Source organism: Gracilinanus agilis, chromosome 1 (assembly GCF_016433145.1).
Source record: "Gracilinanus agilis isolate LMUSP501 chromosome 1, AgileGrace, whole genome shotgun sequence".
NCBI classification, from domain to species: Eukaryota; Metazoa; Chordata; class Mammalia; order Didelphimorphia; family Didelphidae; genus Gracilinanus; species Gracilinanus agilis.
In genome coordinates this window covers 328,706,512-328,726,374 of record NC_058130.1, presented here as the reverse complement: position 1 = coordinate 328,726,374, position 19,863 = coordinate 328,706,512, and the positions used below count along the sequence as shown (strand labels likewise).

At 35.1% G+C, this 19,863-nt stretch overlaps 1 protein-coding gene across 1 annotated transcript in view; it reads right to left on the bottom strand.

The window, feature by feature from the left end:
* Positions 1 to 19,863, bottom strand: part of EDIL3 (EGF like repeats and discoidin domains 3) — a 516,255-nt gene that overhangs the window by 208,123 nt on the left and 288,269 nt on the right. Inside the window, exon 6 of the mRNA XM_044680592.1 lies at positions 2,262 to 2,443. Coding sequence (XP_044536527.1) covers positions 2,262 to 2,443 — 182 coding nt within the window. The remainder of the gene's footprint in view (positions 1 to 2,261; positions 2,444 to 19,863) is intronic.

Sequence of the window (19,863 nt, the reverse complement as noted above, 5' to 3'; positions counted from 1 at the left end):
TGTATCTCCTTAATTTGGAGCCATTCATGGAAAATGCATAAATGTCAAGGTTCAAAGTACACTAAGTAGAAGACAAATTCTTTAAGACATTTGGGGCAGCTGGGTAGCTCAGTGGAGTGAGAGTCAGGCTTAGAGACAGGAGGTCCTAGGTTCAAACCCGGCCTCAGCCACTTCCCAGCTGTGTGACCCTGGGCAGGTCACTTGACCTCCATTGCCCACCCTTACCACTCTTCCACCTATGAGACAATACACCGAAGTACAAGGGTTTAAAAAAAAAAAGAAGACATTTGAGCTGAAAAAATAAGTGGGGAAAAGAAACAGAGAAAGAGTTGGACCCTACTTTATTTGTTATATACTTGGCTAGAATAAATTTGGGTCTTCTCGTTATACGTATAGTTCTAATTGGTATAAGATGTTCCAAATGCAAATCTTTGAAGGAACCAACTTGCCACCTGTATTCAGCAATCCATATTTATGTGTAAGGTACCACAGTAGAGAGAAAACTGGACTTAGATTTAAGTTCAGAGAATCGAGTTCAGATATTTTCTTAGACATTTCCTAGTTATAGAAATCTGAGTCTTAGCCTTTGCTCCTCATCTCTAAAATTAGGGGGTGGACTCAGTGGTTTCTTTGGTCTCGTAAAGATCTCAAGTTATGATCCTGTAATTTAGTCTTTTGCTGTTGAGAAAAGAGATTCTCAGTGAGATTAAAAGCAATCAGAGTAATTTGACTGAATCTTAAAATGCTAGTTTTACTAATATTTCCATCATAAATACTATGACAGAGGGACACTATGTTGGGGCTTCTCTTTTAATTAGTGAAACATTCTTCTTTTGGTTTTAATTATAACTAATTAAATTCCTCTCCACCAAACTCTGCCCAAGGATAAAAGGCACACCAGGAATGCAACTAGGCTTACAGTGCCATAGCTTATATTTTCTTTGTACATGTTCTCAGAGATGTGAATATAGTGCTAGACCTGGAGACATGAAGACATCTTCCTGAGTTCAAATCTGGCCTCAGATACTTACTAACTGTGTCACCCTGGTCAAATCACTTACCCCTTTTGTCTCAGCTTCCTCATCTGTAAAATGAGCTAGAGAAGGAAATGGCAAGCCACTCCAGTATCTTTGACAAGAAACTCCTAAATGGAATCAGGAACAGCTAGACAGGATTGAAGCAACTGAATAACAACTGTGGCAGCTAGGTGGCTTAGTGGATGGAGTGCCAGGCTTAGAGTAAGAAAGATTCATCTTGAATTCAGATCTGAACTCAGACACTCACTAGCTGTATGATCCAGGGAAAGTCACTTAATCTCTTTGTCTCAATTTCCTCATCTTTAGAATGGATATAATATCCTACCACTCAGAGCTGCTGTAAGGAATGACTGAGATAATATTTATAGATTACTTAGGACAGTGCCTGGCATATGTATAAGCATAAATGTTCGCTATTATTACTATTATTTATTATTGTTATTTTATTGTTTAGTCATTTTCAGTGGTGTATAACTTTTTGAACATCTTTTTGAGGGCTTTCTTCTGCTCATTTTAGACATTAGGAAACTGAGGCAAACAAGATTAAGTGACTTTCCCAGGATCACACAGCTAGTAAGTGTTTGAGGTCAGATTTGAACTCAGCAAGAAATAGAGGAACTCACCACATCACTTTTAGCAAATCGCACTCTCCCCCAACTTGTATGTGCTATCAATACTCACAGATGAGAATAAAAAGGATTTCACAAGTGAGACACTTATCATGGAAGAGTTTCTGCTTGGATTCATGTTATAGCTTTGATAATATATCATGTAATTTTCATTTTGCATCCTATACTTCTTCATGAAAAAAGAGGGAATGGAGATAATTTGTATCCCTTTGAACTGTCAGAAGTTGTCCATCAGCAAACATCAAGGTTAAGTGTTAGCACAGCACTAATGAACACTAATGAGTGACTTGGATTTTTTTAAAAGCTATCTTTTTGATAACATGTCTTCAAAAACCTGATTCTAAGCCCTAAAGGCTCTAATGTCTTTACATGCCCTCAATGGAATCTTACTACAGAAGGTAACTTCACACTTTCAAATAATATTTCTGTATTAGAAAGGTTAAACTCAATATCTTCTCCAAACTAAATATTCCCTTTTTGTTATGACAATGAATAAAAGTCATACTAGTAGTTTATCATGTTTTCATTATTCCAAAATGATTTTGGCAATTGGTTTTTGCAAGAGTTTTTTTTTTTTCTTCCACAATTCTGTTACCTGAATCCATGGCCACCTGTCATTTTCAGCAGCAGTCCAAGCATTTACGAGTCCCTTCTTGTTAAGTCGTGCATAGTAGGGATACCATTTTTGCAGCCCAAAAAGTGCTCGATGGGTAGATGAAGCTGTGATTTGCTGGTTGGATATGATCCCTCCTTCAATTCCCAAGGGGCCAGAACATTCTGGAAATAAAAGCCAAGTGAAAATGTAAGCTCATCTCAAACAAAACTTTATTCTCACTTTAATAACCAACCAATCAATATTTTGTGAGTACCTATTGTGTTCCAGGCACTGTTTTTAAGTATCTGGGATAAAAAAGAAGCAAAAGGTAATTTCTCAAGGAAGTTGGGTTTTAATGAGGGAGATGATATGCAAACTAATATTTTCAAAATAAGCTATATATAGGATAAATAAGAAATAATCAACAGAGAGAAGGCACTAGAATTAGGGTAGAGTGGGGGCTTTTAGATGGAACTTAGAAAGTTAGAGAAGTCAGTAGTCAGAGCAGTGGTCAGAGCATCTACCAATGGGAACAGTTAGAGGGAATGCCTGTAGTTGAGTGATAAAATATCTTAATTGTCAAACAGTCAAGAGGCCAATGTCACTTGATGGAAGAATATGTGTTACGTAAGGTGAAAGAATACCAGAAAGGTAGGAGGTGGCTAATTTGTGATGAGTGGCTTTGAATGCCAAACAGAGCATTTTTTTTAAACCCTTGTACTTCGGTGTATTGTCTCATCAGAGCATTTTTTTTAAAAATAATTTTTTATTTTTAGAAAAAATTTCCATGGTTACATAAGTCATGTTTTTACTTTACACTTCACCCCCTTCACCCACCCTAGCCCCTGACTAACACCCTCTTCCCCCCCCAACCCCCACCTTAGCTAATTCGCATTTCCACTGGTGTGGTCAGTCAAGACTTATTTACACATTATTGATAGTTACATGGGTGTGGTCTTTTCAGGTCTACATCCCCAATCATGTTCTCATCAACCCAAGTGTTCACACAGTTGTTTTTCTTCTGTGTTTCTACTCTTGCAGTTCTTCCTCTGAATGTGGATAGTGTTCCTTTCCATAAATCCCTCCGAATTGTCTTGGGTCATTGCATTGCTGCTAGTACAGATGTCCATTACATTCGATTTTACCATAATATATCAGTCTCTGTGTACAATGTTCTTCTGACTCTGCTCCTTTCACTCTGCATCAGTTCCAGGAGGTCTTTCCAGTTCACATGGAATTCCTCCAGTTTATTATTCCTTTGAGCACAATAGTATTCTATCACCAACATATACCACAATTTGTTCAGCCATTCCTCAATTGAAGGGCATACCCTTGCTTTCCAGTTTTTTGCCACCACAAAGAGCAATCTATAAATATTTTTGTGCAAGTCTGTTTATCTATGAACTCTTTGGGGTACAATCCCAGCAATGGTATGGCTGGATCAAAGGGCAGGCATTCTTTTATCACTCTTTGGGCATAGTTCCAAATTGCCCTCCAGAATGGTTGGATCAGTTCACAACTCCACCAGCAATGCATTAATGTCCCAATTTTGCCACATCCCCTCCAACATTCATTACTTTCCCCTGCTATCATTTTAGCCAATCTGCTAGGTGTGAGGTGGTACCTCAGAGTTGTTTTGATTTGCATTTCTCTAATTATTAGAGATATAGCACACTTTCTCATGTGCTTATTGATACTTTTGATTTCTTTATCTGAAAATCGCCTATTCATGTCCCTTGACCATTTATTAATTGGGGAATGGCTTGATTTTTTATACAATTGATTTAGCACCTTGTATATTTGAGTAATTAGACCTCTGTCAGAATTTTTTGTTATAAAGATTTTTCCCCAGTTTGTTGTTTCCTTCTGATTTTGATTGGATTGTTTTCCCTTGTACAAAAACTTTTTAATTTGATATAATCAAAATTATTTATTTTACACACTTATTTGGTTTTAAAATCTTTCCTTTCCCAGAGATCTGACAAGTAAACTATTCTATATTCACTTAACTTATTGATAGTTTCCTTCTTTATATTCAAGTCATTCACCCATTCTGAATTTATCTTGGTATAGGGTGTGAGATGTTTATCTAAACCTAATCTCTCCCATATTGTTTTCCAATTTTCCCAGCAGTTTTTGTCAAATAGTGGATTTTTGTCCCAAAAGTTGGACTCTTTGGGTTTATCATACACTGTCTTACTGACATCATTTACCTCAAGTCTATTCCATTGATCCTCCCTTCTGTCTCTTAGCCAGTACCATATCATTTTCATGACCGTGGATTTATAGTATAGTTTAATATCTGGTACTACTAAGCCACCATCCTTCACATTTTTTTTTCATTATTTCCCTTGATACTCTTGATCTTTTGTTATTCCAAATGAACTTTGTTATAGTTTTTTCTAATGCAGTAAAAACATTTTTGGTAGTTTGATAGGTATGGCACTAAATAGGTAAATTAATTTGGGTAGCATGGTCATCTTTATTATGTTAGCTCGTCCTACCCATGAGAAATCAATGTTTTTCCAATTGTTTAGATCTAGTTTTGTTTGGAAAGTGTTTTGTAGTTGTATTTGTATAATTCATGTGTTTTTTTTGGTAGATAGATTCCCAAGTATTTTATATTGTCTAGGGTGATTTTAAATGGCGTTTCTCTTTCTGCCTCTTGCTGCTGTGCTGTGTTGGAGATATATAGAAATGCTGATGATTTATGTGCATTTATTTTGTATCCAGCAACTTTGCTAAAGTTGTTGATTATTTCAATTAGCTTTTTAGTTGATTCTCTAGGAATTTTTAAGTAGACCTTCATATCATCTGCAAACAGTGATAGCTTAGTCTCCTCATTGCGTATTTTAATACCTTCAATTTCTTTTTCTTCTCTAATTGCTACTAGTAGTGTTTCTAGTACAATGTTAAATAATAGAGGCGATAGTGTGCATCCTTGTTTCACACTTGATCTTATTGGGAAGGCTTCTAATTTATCCCCATTTCATATGATGCTTGTTAATGGTTTTAGATATATACTGTTTATTATTTTTAGGAAAGGTCCTTCTATTCCTATACTTCCTAGTATTTTCAATAGGAATGGATTTTGTATTTTGACAAAGGCTTTTTCAGCATCTATTGAGATAATCATGTGGTTTTTGTTGGTTTCCTTTTTGATATGGTCAATTATATGAATGGTTTTCCTGATGTTGAACCATCCTTGCATTCCTGGTATAAATCCCACCAGATCATGATGAATAACTATCTTTATCACTCGCTGGAGTCTTTTTGCTAGTATTCTATTTAAGATTTTTGCATCTATGTTCATTAAGGAGATTGGTCTGTAATTTTCTTTCTCTATTTTTGATTTTTTATTTGCTCTTAGAGGCAACAGGAAGCCACTGGATTTTATTGCATGAGGCATGTTTGTAACATCATCAGACCTACATTTTAGAAGTGGAAAGGGGCCAGTAGTTGAATTATTCTAATTAAACCTTCCATTAAACCCTTGAAGACTTCCCTGACTTACACTGACCATGACAATTTTCCCTTCCCACAAATGCATAGCTTTTACTTTCTGGATTGCTTATCTTATATGTTATAGGATCAGAGATCTAAAACTAGAAGGAATTTCATAGATCACCTACTCTAATTTCCCTCTTTGTATTTTATTTTACTGATGAGGAAACTGAGGCTCAGGAAGATTAAGATTTATTTTAGAGTCCCACGGGCTAAGAAGTATCAAAGAAAGGAAATTGACTCCAGGGTTGAAAGTTTTAGGCATACTGCTCATAGATGGCTACTTATTTTTTTCATGGCTTTTCTGTTCAATCAAATTATAAATTATAAAAGGCACAGACTTTATATTATAATTCTTAAATGCCCATTATATCTGACCATAGAATTGCTGTATTCATGTTTTTCTTTTTGCATCCATTCAGTTATAGATTTATATGTGGAAGGGGCCTTAAAGATCATTAATTTGATATTCCCAATTTGTATGTGAATAAACAGAGACTTAGAGAGTCTTTGTAGGATACCAAAGATTGCTCAATATCACACAGTTAGTATGGGGCAAAACCAGAATTCAGATCTTCTGACCTAAAATCCAGTATTCTTTATATTGTACCACCATGCCTCCTTAGTGGCATGCCTTATACATAAAAAGGGTTCAATAAATATTTTTTACTGTTTCTTGACATAATACTTTGGATTTTTGCATCAGCAGGTATTTTTATCATATCAAAACAAGCAGACTCCACTGATAAAGAAACAGTCAACTTAAAGTTTTATATGGTTGTTAAATTGCTAATGTTTTCTGAGCAAATAAGCAAGTAAAGATTATTTTAAGCTACTTATTCTTGGTTTTTATGAGTTTTGATTTGGGATATGTATGTTAGGTAAATCACACACATTGATAAATGAAACCTATAATTGTGTTTTCCGCCTAAATTAGATGCCCTATTGAACATGTGTGATTCTTCCTGCACCCAGATTTCTTTGAGAAAAAAATGCTATTTTAATCTTTCTTTGACTAATCTAAAATTTGTAACTCTCTTCCTCTATTTCCTAATTTATTCAGCCTTAAGTTTTTTATTAAGAAATTCTGTAGCTTGTCTTCCTGATTAAGATGGTGGCTGAGTAGAAACTGGGCCACTTTCTCTCCTTACCAACCTACATAGCATACATCCAAAGAACAAGAAAACAAAATCCAGATGAAAGAAGGGACCCCACAATAGGGTGCAATATCGAAGTTACATGGGATTTAGGCATTTCCACACTATAAGGGGGGAAAATAGCTCCCATCAAAATGCAAGCAGATCAACCCTCCCCCACCCCATCCATAGTACTGTGTAAATGAAATTAACTCTAGCCTATTCTTAGTCAAATATCTATTTATCCTAGGCATCTAGATTATATCATCCCCACCTCCCTCAGGGGAAGTGGAGATAATTTAATCACAAGTGACAATCTAGATTATATCATCCCCACCTCCCTGAAAAAGGGGAGTGGAGATAAGTTAACCACATGTGACAATAAGTATCAAATCGAGAACAAGCAAGAGTTAGAGAAAATTAAAAAATATAAATTAAATGGTTTTGGTTATATTAAACTAAAAAGCTTTTGTACAGACAAAAATACTGTAATCAAAATCAGAAGGGAAACAACAAATTGGGAAAAAATCTTTATAACAAAAATCTCTGACAGGGGTCTAATTACTCAAATATATAAGGAGTTAAATCAATTGTATAAAAAATCAAGCCATTCCCAATTGATAAATGGGCAAGAGTCATGAATAGGCAATTATCAGGCAAAGAAATCAAAAGTATCAATAAGCACATGAGAATGTTCTAAATCTCTAATAATTAGAGAAATGCAAATCAAAACAACTCTGAGGTATCACCTCACAACTAGCAGATTGGCTAAAATGAAAGAAGGGGAGAGTAATGAATGTTGGAGGGGATGTGGCAAAATTGGGACATTAATGCATTGCTGGTGGAGTTGTGAACTGATCCAACCATTCTGGCTGGCAACTTGGAACTATGCTCAAAGGGCTATAAAAAAATGCCTGCCCTTTGATCCAGCCATACCATGGCTGGGTTTGTACCCCAAAGGGATCATAGATAAACAGACTTGTACAAAAATATTTATAGCTACGTTTTTCGTGGTAGCAAAGAACTGGAAAAGGAGGGTATGTCCTTCAATTGGGGAATGGCTGAACAAAATGTGGTATATGCTGGTGGTGGAATACTATTGTGCTCAAAGGAATAATAAACTAGAGGATTTCCAGGTGAACTGGAAAGACCTTCAGGAACTGATGCAGAGTGAAAGGAGCAGAGTCAGAACAACACGGTACACAGAGACTGATATACTAAGGTAAAATCGAATGCAGTGGACTTCTGTACCAGCAGCAATGCAATGACCCAGGACAATTCTGAGGAACTTATGGTAAAGAACGCCACCCACATTCAGAGGAAGGACTGCAGGAGAGGAAACATATAAGTAAAACAATTGCTTGAACGCATGGGTTGAGGTGGACATGATTGGGGATGTAGACTCAAAACTACCACACCAATACAACTAACAACAATTTGGAAATAGGTCTTGATCAATGACACATGCTAAAACCAGTGGAAATGTGCATCGGCCATAAGTTGGAGGAGTGGGGGGGAGATGAAGGGGAAAGTAGAAGCATGAATCATACAACCATGTTAAAAATGAATATTAATAAATGTTTTAAAAAATGTTATAGTTTCCCTCCTTAGAAAATCCACCAGGTACCACCCAAGTCCTCAAATACAAACCTCTATTAGCACCCTTGTTATTTTTGTATAACAATCCTAATAAAAGACAGTATGGACAATGAGGAAATAACAGTGTTCAACTTGTATTCACCAAATGGTATAGCACCCAAATTCCTAAAGGAGAAACTGGCAGAGCTGAAGAAGGAAAGAGATAGCAAAACCATACTAGTGGGAGATCTAAATATTCCTCTTTCAGATTTAGATAAATCAAACCCAAAAATAAATAAGAAAGAGATAAGAGAGGTAAATGAAATCCAAGAAAAATTAGATTTAATAGATATGTGGAGAAAAATAAAATAGGGACAAAAAGGAATACACCTTCCTTTCAGGTGCACATGGTACATTCAGAAGGATTGACCATGTAAAAGGGCATAGAAACATTGCAAACAAATGCAAAAGAGCAGAAATAATAAATATAAACTTCTCAGATCATAATGCAATAAAAATAATAATTAGCAAGGGCACCTGGACAGGCAAATCAAAAACTAATTGGAAATTAAATTATATGATTCTCCAAAACCATTTAGTTAAAGAAGAAATCATAGAAACAATCAACAATTTCATTGAAGAGAATGACAATGATGAGACATCCAACCAAACTCTATGGGATGCAGCTAAGGCAGTACTCAAGGGGAAATTTATTTCCTTGAATGAATATATTAACAAATTAGAGAAGGCAAAGATCAATGAACTGGGCATGTACATTAAAAAACTAGAAAGGAGACAAATTAAAAATCCCTAGCTAAATACCAAATTAGAGATTATAAAAATTAAAGGAGAAATCAATAACATTGAAAGTAAAAGAACTATTAAATTAATTAATAAGACTAGAAGCTGGTACTTTGAAAAAACAAACAAAATTGACAAAGTACTGTTAAATCTAATTAAAAAAAGGAAAGAAGAAAACCAAATCATTAGTATCAAAGATGAAAATGGAGACCTCACCTCTAATGAAGAGGAAATTAAGGCAATCATTAAAAACTATTTTGCCCAATTATATGGAAATAAATATAGCAATCTAGGTGAGATGGATGAATGTTTACCAAAATATAAATTGCCTAGAATAACAGTAGAAGAAATAGAATACTTAAATAATCCCACTTCAGAAAAAGAAATTGAACAAGCCATCAAAGAACTCCCTAAGAAAAAATACCCAGGACCAGATGGATTCACAAGTGAATTCTATCAAACCTTCAAAGAACAACTAATTCCAATACTATACAAACTATTTGACATAATAAGCAAAGAAGGAGTTCTACCAAACTCCTTTTATGGTACAAATATGGTACTGATCCCAATGCCAGGTAGATCAAAAACAGAGAAAGAAAACTACAGACCAACTTCCTTAATGAACATAGATGCAAAAATCATAAACAGATTACTAGCAAAGAGATTCCAGCAAGTGATCACAAGGATTATTCATTACAATCAGGTGGGATTTATACCAGGAATACAAGGATGGTTCAACATCAGGAAAACCATTCACATAATTGACCATATCAAAAAGGAAACCAACAAAAACCAGGAAGTATAGGAATAGAAGGACCTTTCCTAAAAATAATAAACAGTATATATCTAAAACCATCAACAAGCATCATATGAAATGGGGATAAATTAGAAGCCTTCCCAATAAGATCAAGTGTGAAACAAGGATGCACACTATCACCTCTATTATTTAACATTGTACTAGAAACACTACTAGTAGCAATTAGAGAAGAAAAAGAAATTGAAGGTATTAAAATACGCAATGAGGAGACTAAGCTATCACTGTTTGCAGATGATATGAAGGTCTACTTAAAAATTCCTAGAGAATCAACTAAAAAGCTAATTGAAATGATCAACAACTTTAGCAAAGTTGCTGGATACAATGCACATAAATCATCAGCATTTCTCTATATTTCCAACACAGCACAGCAGCAAGAGGTAGAAAGAGAAACGCCATTTAAAATCACCCTAGACAATATAAAATACTTGGGAATCTATCTATCAAAACAAACACATGAATTATACAAATACAACTACAAAACACTTTCCAAACAAAACTAGATCTAAACAATTGGAAAAACATTGATTTCTCATGGGTAGGAAGAGCTAACATAATAAAGATGACCATGCTACCCAAATTAATTTACCTATTTAGTGCCATACCTATCAACCACCCTTACCACTCCTGGGCTAAGGACAGTCCCTAGCCAGGATGAAAAAGGAGGAGGGTTGGGCGTGGGGCTAGCAACCCCACCCTGTAAAAACTACATCTGCTAAAGAAACTGCAACCTAAAGTAGGGGCAGCTGGGCTAGCTCAGTGGATTGAGAGCCAGGCCTAGAGACGAAAGGTCCTAGGTTCAAGTCTGGGCTCAGACACTTCCCAGCTGGGTGACCCCGAGAGACTGTGTGTCCCATTGCCTACTGGTTGTGGCCCTATGCTCCTAGAATGGAGTCCCAGGATTAAAAAAAAAAAATTAGTGCCATACCTATCAAACTACCAAAAATGTTTTTACTGCATTAGAAAAAACTATAACAAAGTTCATTTGGAATAACAAAAGATCAAGAGTATCAAGGGAAATAATGAAAAAAAAAATGTGAAGGATGGTGGCTTAGTAGTACCAGATATTAAACTATACTATAAAGCCGCGGTCATCAAAATGATATGGTACTGGCTAAGAGACAGAGAGGAGGATCTATGGAATAGACTTGAGGTAAATGATGTCAGTAAGACAGTGTATGATAAACCCAAAGAGTCCAACTTTTGGGACAAAAATCCACTATTTGACAAAAACTGCTGAGAAAATTGGAAAACAATATGGGAGAGATTAGGTTTAGATCAACATCTTACACCCTATACCAAGATAAATTCAGAATGGGTGAATGACTTGAATATAAAGAAGGAAACTATCAATAAGTTAAGTGAACATAGAATAGTTTACTTGTCAGATCTCTGGGAAAGGAAAGATTTTAAAACCAAATAAGTGTGTAAAATAAATAATTTTGATTATATTAAATTAAAAAGTTTTTGTACAAGGGAAAACAATGCAACCAAAATCAGAAGGAAACAACAAACTGGGGAAAAATCTTTATTACAAAAACTCTGACAGAGGTCTTATTACACAAATATACAGGGAGCTAAATCAATTGTATAAAAAGTAAAGCCATTCCCCAATTGATTATTGGGCAAGGGACATGAATAGGCAATTTTCAGATAAAGAAATCAAAAGTATCAATAAGCACATGAGAAAGTGTTCTAAATCTCTAATAATTAGAGAAATGCAAATCAAAACAACTCTGAGGTATCACCTCACACCTCGAAGTTTGGCTAAAATGATAGCAGGGGAGAGTAATGAATGTTGGAAGGGATGTGGCAAAATTGGGACATTAATGATTTGCTGGTGGAGTTGTGAACTGATCCAATCATTCTGGATGACAGTTTGGAACTATGCTCAAAGAGCTTTAAAAGACTGCTTACCCTTTGATCCAGCCATAGCATTGGACTTGTACCCCAAAGAGATCATAGATAAACAGGTTTGTTCAAAGATATTTATACCCATGCTTTTTTGTGGTGGCAAAGAACTGTAAAATGAGGGAATGCCCTTCAAATGGGGAATGGATGAACAAATTGTCGTATATGCTGGTGATGGGATACTATTGTGCTCAAAGGAATAATAAACTAGAGGACCTCTATGTGAACTGGAAAGACCTCCAGGAATTGATGCAGAGTGAAAGGAGCAGAGCCAGGAGAACACTGTACACAGAGACTGATACACTGTGGTAAAAACAAATGCAATGGACTTCTTTACTGGCAGCAATGCAATGACCCAGGACAAAAAGGAATGCTACCGACATTCAGAGGAAGATCTGCAGGAGTGGAAACACAGAAGTAAAACAACTGCTTGAATACATGGGTTGATGCGGACATGGTTTGGAATGTGACACTAAATGACCACACCAATGCAACTATCAATAATATGTAAATAAGTCTTGACTGATCACACATGTTAAAACCAGTGGAGATGTGTGCTGGTTATGGGGGAGGAGTTAAAGGCAGTGTGAAGGGGAAAATAAAAATATGAATCATGTAAAAAATAAAATAAAAAATAAAAGTCTATAAAAAATAAATTCTGTCAATATAATTCATGTGGAAATTTAACATAAACATTTAGAATACTAAGTGATTGTTCCTATTAGTCAAAAAATAATTGTCTCAGCTAACTACAGTTTTACCTCAGATATTTAAATTCCTAAATAGGTGTGAATGGCAAAATACCACTTAAAAAATCAAAGTATTATATGAGAAGACACACTTGAAATTTTTAATTTTCATGGGAAATTTCAGAGCAATGGTTGGATTTTTCCTTTTAAACCACATAAATAGAAGATATCTGAAATAAAGAGAAGTGATGAGGAAAAGTATTGTCTGTTTTTCTCCTTCAATAAGAATAAATTAAAACTTTCTGACTATTTTCATAGACAACTAAAATAAGTTACTAAGATGAACCTCAAATCTAATAACAAAAATTAGACCTTCTTTGAGAATGTTTCATCATCACTAATAAAGTACTCTTGCACTGTAAAATGATTAGCAACTATTATTGAGTAATATTGAGTTAATATCAATGAAAGACATTTTTCCAGTCATTAAGACCAAGAGCAAATTTGAAGTGAAAATAATGAGGTTCAAAAGTGTCACAATGGGGCCATCATATAGCGTTTTATCAATTAGGAAAACAATTTCTCTTTGGAAATAATGTTTCCACTCATGGCAAAAGCAAAATATGGTTGAGTATATACCTTCTTTCTTAGTCTCAGTGAGCAGAGTGGTGTTAACTTTTTTACTTGTGGACTTTAACCTTCATAAACTTAAAAAAGGGATGTTATGGATAGACAGTAATAATTATTTTCATCAATATTTAAATTGCTCTGTGACCTCATTGATATGGGCATGCCCTCCAAATAGTGCAGACTGCAAGCCATTCATAACTGTCTTTGTGTTACTCTTGTTCACACACACACATACACATACACATACGCATACATGCCACACATCGGCAGAAAGTCAACACAATGCACAAGGGATAATCCTTTAGATCTCCTGGCATTTCACAGGTACCATGAAAATAAGCAAGCTTCAAAATGATTGTTCCTAGTTCTCATTTCACGACCAGCCCAACTTGTTTCCTGGTTATACTTCTCTCTGATAACATCTTTTATCCATTTCTTCTTCACAGTTCTTTATTCATAATAGTTTAAAATCTCTTCATACCCATCATCTGCCTATATTATTCTGTGGGTGACATGCAACTTAATTTCTAAGACACTTTAGGATTTTATAACTTAGAGCACTACCAAATGAATCTTGATATTCAAAAGATAGTTGTTTCAGGGGAAAAACAACAACAAAACAAAAAAACAACTTGCCATCACTAAAAACAATGCATACTTTTCAAAAGGCAAGCTAACCTCCAGCCTTCCTTCTGTTTGATTATGATATAACTCACTATCCAATTATAATTTCTACTTAAGTTATATGTGACAATAAATGAGAATGCCCTTGTATAATCTTAAGGAGGAATGCTATGAATTGTTCCCCCAGATGCTATCCAGAGTCTGAATAATTAGAAGTTTCCATCCATTTGGTATTTCCTATGTCAACAGTTAGAATAAACTCTTCTGTGTGATTAAAGATTTGATTTAGGAGGCCCTGTCATGCCATGGGGCTTATTTAGATCAGTACATGCCATTGACAAATAGGAAGATCTGGAGAAGCTTATTATTTATAGGGAACTGCTGTTGTATTTAGATTTTGCACTGTATATAATCTTTGATGGTGGCAAGCATCATAGCAACCATACCTTTCTATTTTTTATAACTCATGTGGCATCAATATTCACAGGTTCTACAAAGTTGTCTCCTTCAAAGAATCCATTTATGATTTGACAAAAAAGACATATTGCCAGAGAGAGCTTTTAAAGCAACATTTATTCCTGGGAGTTCAGTGCTTTTTATAGTGGCTAAACCCTAAATAGAGTGAGAACAGTGAGATTTTATGTTCCTCAAATTTTGTGGCAAACTGTATGATTTTAAAAACATGGTCAGATATACAGGATTGTTTGTGAAAGGTTGCCTTTCTTTTCTCATACTTTTATTGATGATTGGACTATCCTTCTGTTACAAAGAAATGAGAAATAGCTATCTCATTCACTTATTCAAACTCTCACCCAACCTATTTAAAGGAACTTTTGATACTGAAAAATGGATTCATGAAGAGACATCAACACAGAGTATTAACATTTTCTAAGAAAGCTTAACCAATATAATTCAATTTTACAATGAGAATGAACTAGCTGAGGAACTGCCTCAAAAAGCAAAATTATTTCTTAGCAAGCATGTAGATAAAATAAAGTAAATTTAAAATATAAACTAATTTCTAAAATATCACATAGGAAAATAGTATGATATGAATAGTATTATCTCATAAATGAGCAAGAATCAGTGAAAACCTAGAAAGATAACTCCATTAAGCCTGTTTAAAGAGCATTTAAGATAGGATAAAAAAAAGAAGGAAGGAAAAAGATAAAAAATGAAAAAAATCTGTTAAGATTTCTATTACAAACATTTTTATCTTTCAGTAGCAGTGGAACAACCTATAACATCAAAGGCTTTGCTATGGAGCATGTGCTGCATGGGGAAGTAGGAATGATACTAAAGAATATAAAAAGGGAAAGAATAGCTAAATTAGAGCAAGTAGCATCTAGTCTAGTCTAGGTCATCTGAGGTGCTCCATGCTGGAAGCAACCCAATTATACCAACAACCAGAGGACTAAATAACTGGAGGAAACTACTAACTGATATTGCCATAAAATTATTCAGGAAGTCTTAAACATACTTATTAATAAAGATGTCACAATTTAGTTTTTAAATAAACCCAAATATATGTACCAGTTACTTAAATGCTGTTAAAAAATACAGGAGAAAGGGGAGCACAATAGGCAGCAGCTTTGTTGTACTGGATAATAGAAGAGGCTGTGCCCCCCTCAGCCTGACAGGCTCTGCTGGACTGAGCCTGCCAAGCTGCCTCTTTTAACAGTTGCCCAAGCCAAGTAGCCAAGAAGAAGTTGGGAGTGTGTTGACAACTCCTTTAGCCTCTTGATTTGGGGTTGGGTTTGTTGTTGATTTGGGTTAGTATTGATGCTAGGTGGAAAATGCTGAAATTCTGACTGTGTGAAATAAGGTTCCCCTTCCTAATAGCTTTGGTTATTCACTAATTAGCAAAGGTACTCCAATCTTTAGTTGAATTTAGTAACAAGGTTTATTTCTCACTTAACAAGGGGTCAGGAACAAGGAATGAGGTAAAAGGTTTTGGGGATGCTAAATGTAAGTTAATATAAAGTAAGTGATCAGAAACTGTTGATGCTGGTAGATTAATGATAGGTTGGAGCTTCTTCGCCCTCTCACTAAACCTGGCTTGACTTGGCCAGAACCAAACAAAAGGAAAGGGAAGGCTATTGATATTCTTGTTAGATGGTTGTAATATTGTTTTCTCTCAGCTCTATTGACAACAGATATGATAGTTCTCTAGGTTTCTCAGGCAAGGAAGCTAGATTGCAGGTACAAAGGCCTACCCAACCTCTTGAACCTCCCTCCACCCAAGGATGCTCCAGAATGAGCTGAGCTATGTTGTGCATGATGGGTATTTATAGGGTTGGTTCCAACTGCCTTTTGGCCTTGGCTCATGCCACCTGGGTGCATTCCAAGGTCTTCAACCAATGATCCTGTCACTCAAGATGATTTCCATTTTGTCCCAGAAACTCCTTATAACAATGCAAGATACTGCAATGAGCATAGGAAACACAAATAGTTTCTACCTTTAGAAAAGCTCGTTACCCAAAGTAGGGGTATGAAATGAAATAGTCATCAAATAAATACTTCTTATAAAACTGAAAAATTGGTTGATCATCGATTTGAGCAAGCTGTAGGACCAAAAGATGTGAGGAACAACAGCTGTTGTAACATGTCTATAGAGATATTGAACACTTGGACAAAGTCACTTTTGAAGTCTGTGGATAAGGAAACCACTTAGTTTTCCTCACTAGACAAGAAAAAACAAATGGGATAGCTAGGAGGTTCAATGGATAGAGAGCCAGTCCTGGAGATAGAAAGTCCTGGGCTCAAATATGGCCTCAGACACTTCCTAGTTATATGACCCTAGGCAAGTCACTTAATTGTCTAACTCTTACCACTCTTCTGCCTTGAAACTAATATTTAGTATCAATTCTAAGACAGAAGATTAACGTTTTTATAAAAAAGAAGAAACATAAATATATGCTGAATTTCTACATTCAAGAAAAGTTAAACTCAAGAAATTCTAATGCAAATATTTTCCTAAAAATAGAAATTCTTTACAGATCATGTATAAGAGGATTTTACATAATGCTATGTCCCTGATATTCATGGGTCATCTTAATAGGTCCTCTGGGTATGCTTAGAGTACTTAGTAAAGTAAAAGTTCATTTATTTCAATTTTCCAAATACCCAGGGAAGCTAGTTGTCTAGACACAAGTGAAGAACTGCAAATTGTTCAAGGAAGAATAATGACAGTAGCCTCTAGCTGCAGTTTGATTGCCCACATTTTCTGCCTTAGCAAAATATGCATCAAGGAATCACAAAATATTTGGGTTGGAAGGAACCTCAGAGGTCACCTAGTCTAACCTGTTCCCTCTCCAATATACCTAACAACCTAAGTTCCACATTTATGACAAGACATATCTTAATAGGAAAATCCCTTCCTCTGAGAAAGTACATTGCACTTTTGGATAGTTCTAGTTATGAGGAACTTTTTCCTTACATAAAACCAAAATCTGCCTCTTTCCAATGACCACACTTTATTGCAAGTTCTGCCCTCTGGTGCCAAATAGAAGAAATTAGATCACGTAATTCCTAAGACTTCTCTAGGAGAAACTCTCCAACCCCATTTTTCCCAGTCTGTCTTTATATGCCAACCTCTTGAATTTCTTCTTTTTGTGTCTTTCTTCTGGAGATTATCCAGTTAATCAATGTCCTTCCTGAAAAATGATGCCTAGAAACATGCAGAATATTCCAGATGTGATCTCATCTCTATAACTCCACTGTAGTCTTGGACAATATGACATTTCTAATGCAGCCTAAAATTTTATTAGCATTCTGGCTGTCATATCACCTTGTTTTATATTGACTTGTTTTCCAGCAACATCTCTATGTTTTTTTCTCCTTCCTTTTATGTATTAGTAACCGCATAGAGGACAGGAAATCCATGTAATGAAACATACAGAAATATTTAGTCTATTGTTCCTTTCTGTTTCAATTGTGTCTTTTGTAAAGAACATATTATTGGATTCTATTTTTAAATCCATTCTGCTATTCCTTTCCATTTTGGGGATTGTTTTAGGTAGAGTTTTATCTTATTCAAAGTTAGGATTGCTGTACCTCCTCTTTTTCCCCCAACTCCTTTATTATTGATGAGAAAACTGACGATTTGAGAGAACAAATAATATAACTAGTTACATAGGTAGCAGAGAAAGGTATTTAATACGAGGTCTCTGACTTCTTCTTCCAGGTATATTAATATTATGCCATCTCATTTCTTGCCTGTTCTTTGAAAGTGGCAAATGGCAATGGGAGAATTTGGTAACCATTCTATAGGAAATAATGAAACTGATTTTCTGTGGGTAAGTTGTCAAAACAATAATTATTATTCATAATCATTTGGACCACAATAAAATGAGTGATTCAAAGTAAAAAGATTCCAAATCCAATTTCCTTTTGTCTACATCATCCACTTTCTAAAAGACCCATTAAGTCCACAATTAGAAATCCAGTTAGAGTTGCCTCAGAATGAAAATGATGATGAGCCTAAGTTTATGTAACCTTAACAAACAAAACATAACAAAGCCATATATATATATACATATACAAATGCATATGTATTATATAAATATGCCTATGCAAAGATATAAGTTAGAGGTATATTTCTGCCAATTTAATCAATGAAGAAATAATAGGCAATTAGGCTGGTGAAAGTCTTATATACACACATAAAGTCTTGACTCTCAAGGTTCTGCTATTTGGTCATTAAGCTATTGTTGATAGCAGAAGAGGTTAAAGCAGCAAGGGAAGGAGTAGCATAAAAATGTCATCAGTGACTTGGGAGAATGCTGGGAAGGAAGGTCTTGTGGTGGTCACCAGCTTGTAAGCTAATGGAACCTGGCTCACATACCATCTTTGGGCAATTATGGCAAATGTTTGAACAAGCTGGCATTGTGGTGCCTTTTTCAGTATTATTCCTGTTGATAAGCAAAAGTGGTTTAAAACTCCCAGATCAACCTGGCATTATCACCTATAGTACATTAATGATATTACAGGGAGTGAAATTGATTTCATAAGCTCCTTGAGGCCAGAGACTATTTAATTTTTGCTTTTGTAATCATAACACCTAGCACAGTGCTTGTTACATAGGTGGAATTTCATAAATGCTTCTGGATATAGAAGCTTTTTTCAAATGTTCATTGAACTTAATTTCATAGATAGATCTTGAATATATCTTCATAGATATAGTTATTGGATGCTTATTTAATTAACTCCAAAAATGTACATTACGATCTAATTATGAGACACCTTCCAGTACCTAGCTTGGGATGATAAACATCTTTAGGTTTATCTTTGAAAGTACAGTACATGGCTGAACAAGTTGCGTTATATGGTTGTAATAGCATACCATTGTACAATAAGAAATAACAATCAGGATGAATTCAGAAAAATTTGGAAAGACTTATATGAACTGATACAAAGTGAAGTTAGAACTATTTGAAAAGTGTAAGCAATAACAGGAATATCATTTGAGAATTAACTTAGGAGGACTAAACCATTATCAGCAAAACGAGGTCTCAAGATAACTCAGAAGTCCTCATGATGAAAATGCTATCCACAGCCAAAGAAGGAGCTATTAGAATCTGATTGCATATCAAAGCACATCATCTTTCACTTTATTTTTCCTTCACGACTTTTTTTATTACATGTGTTCATATGGAGAATATGGAAATGTATATTGTATGAAAACACTGGTATAATCTATATTAGACTATGGGAAGGAGAGAATATGAACTGCAAAATGCCAGAAAACAATCATCAAAAGTTATTTCTACACATAATTTAGAAAAAAAGAACTCTTTCCCAAAGAAAGTATATTACTCTGTTACCTGTATCTTCTATAATATTAACACAGAGAGGCTATATCTAGGACAAGAGTTTGAGGAGTAAAAGAGATCAATTGTGACTGAGGATAAGGC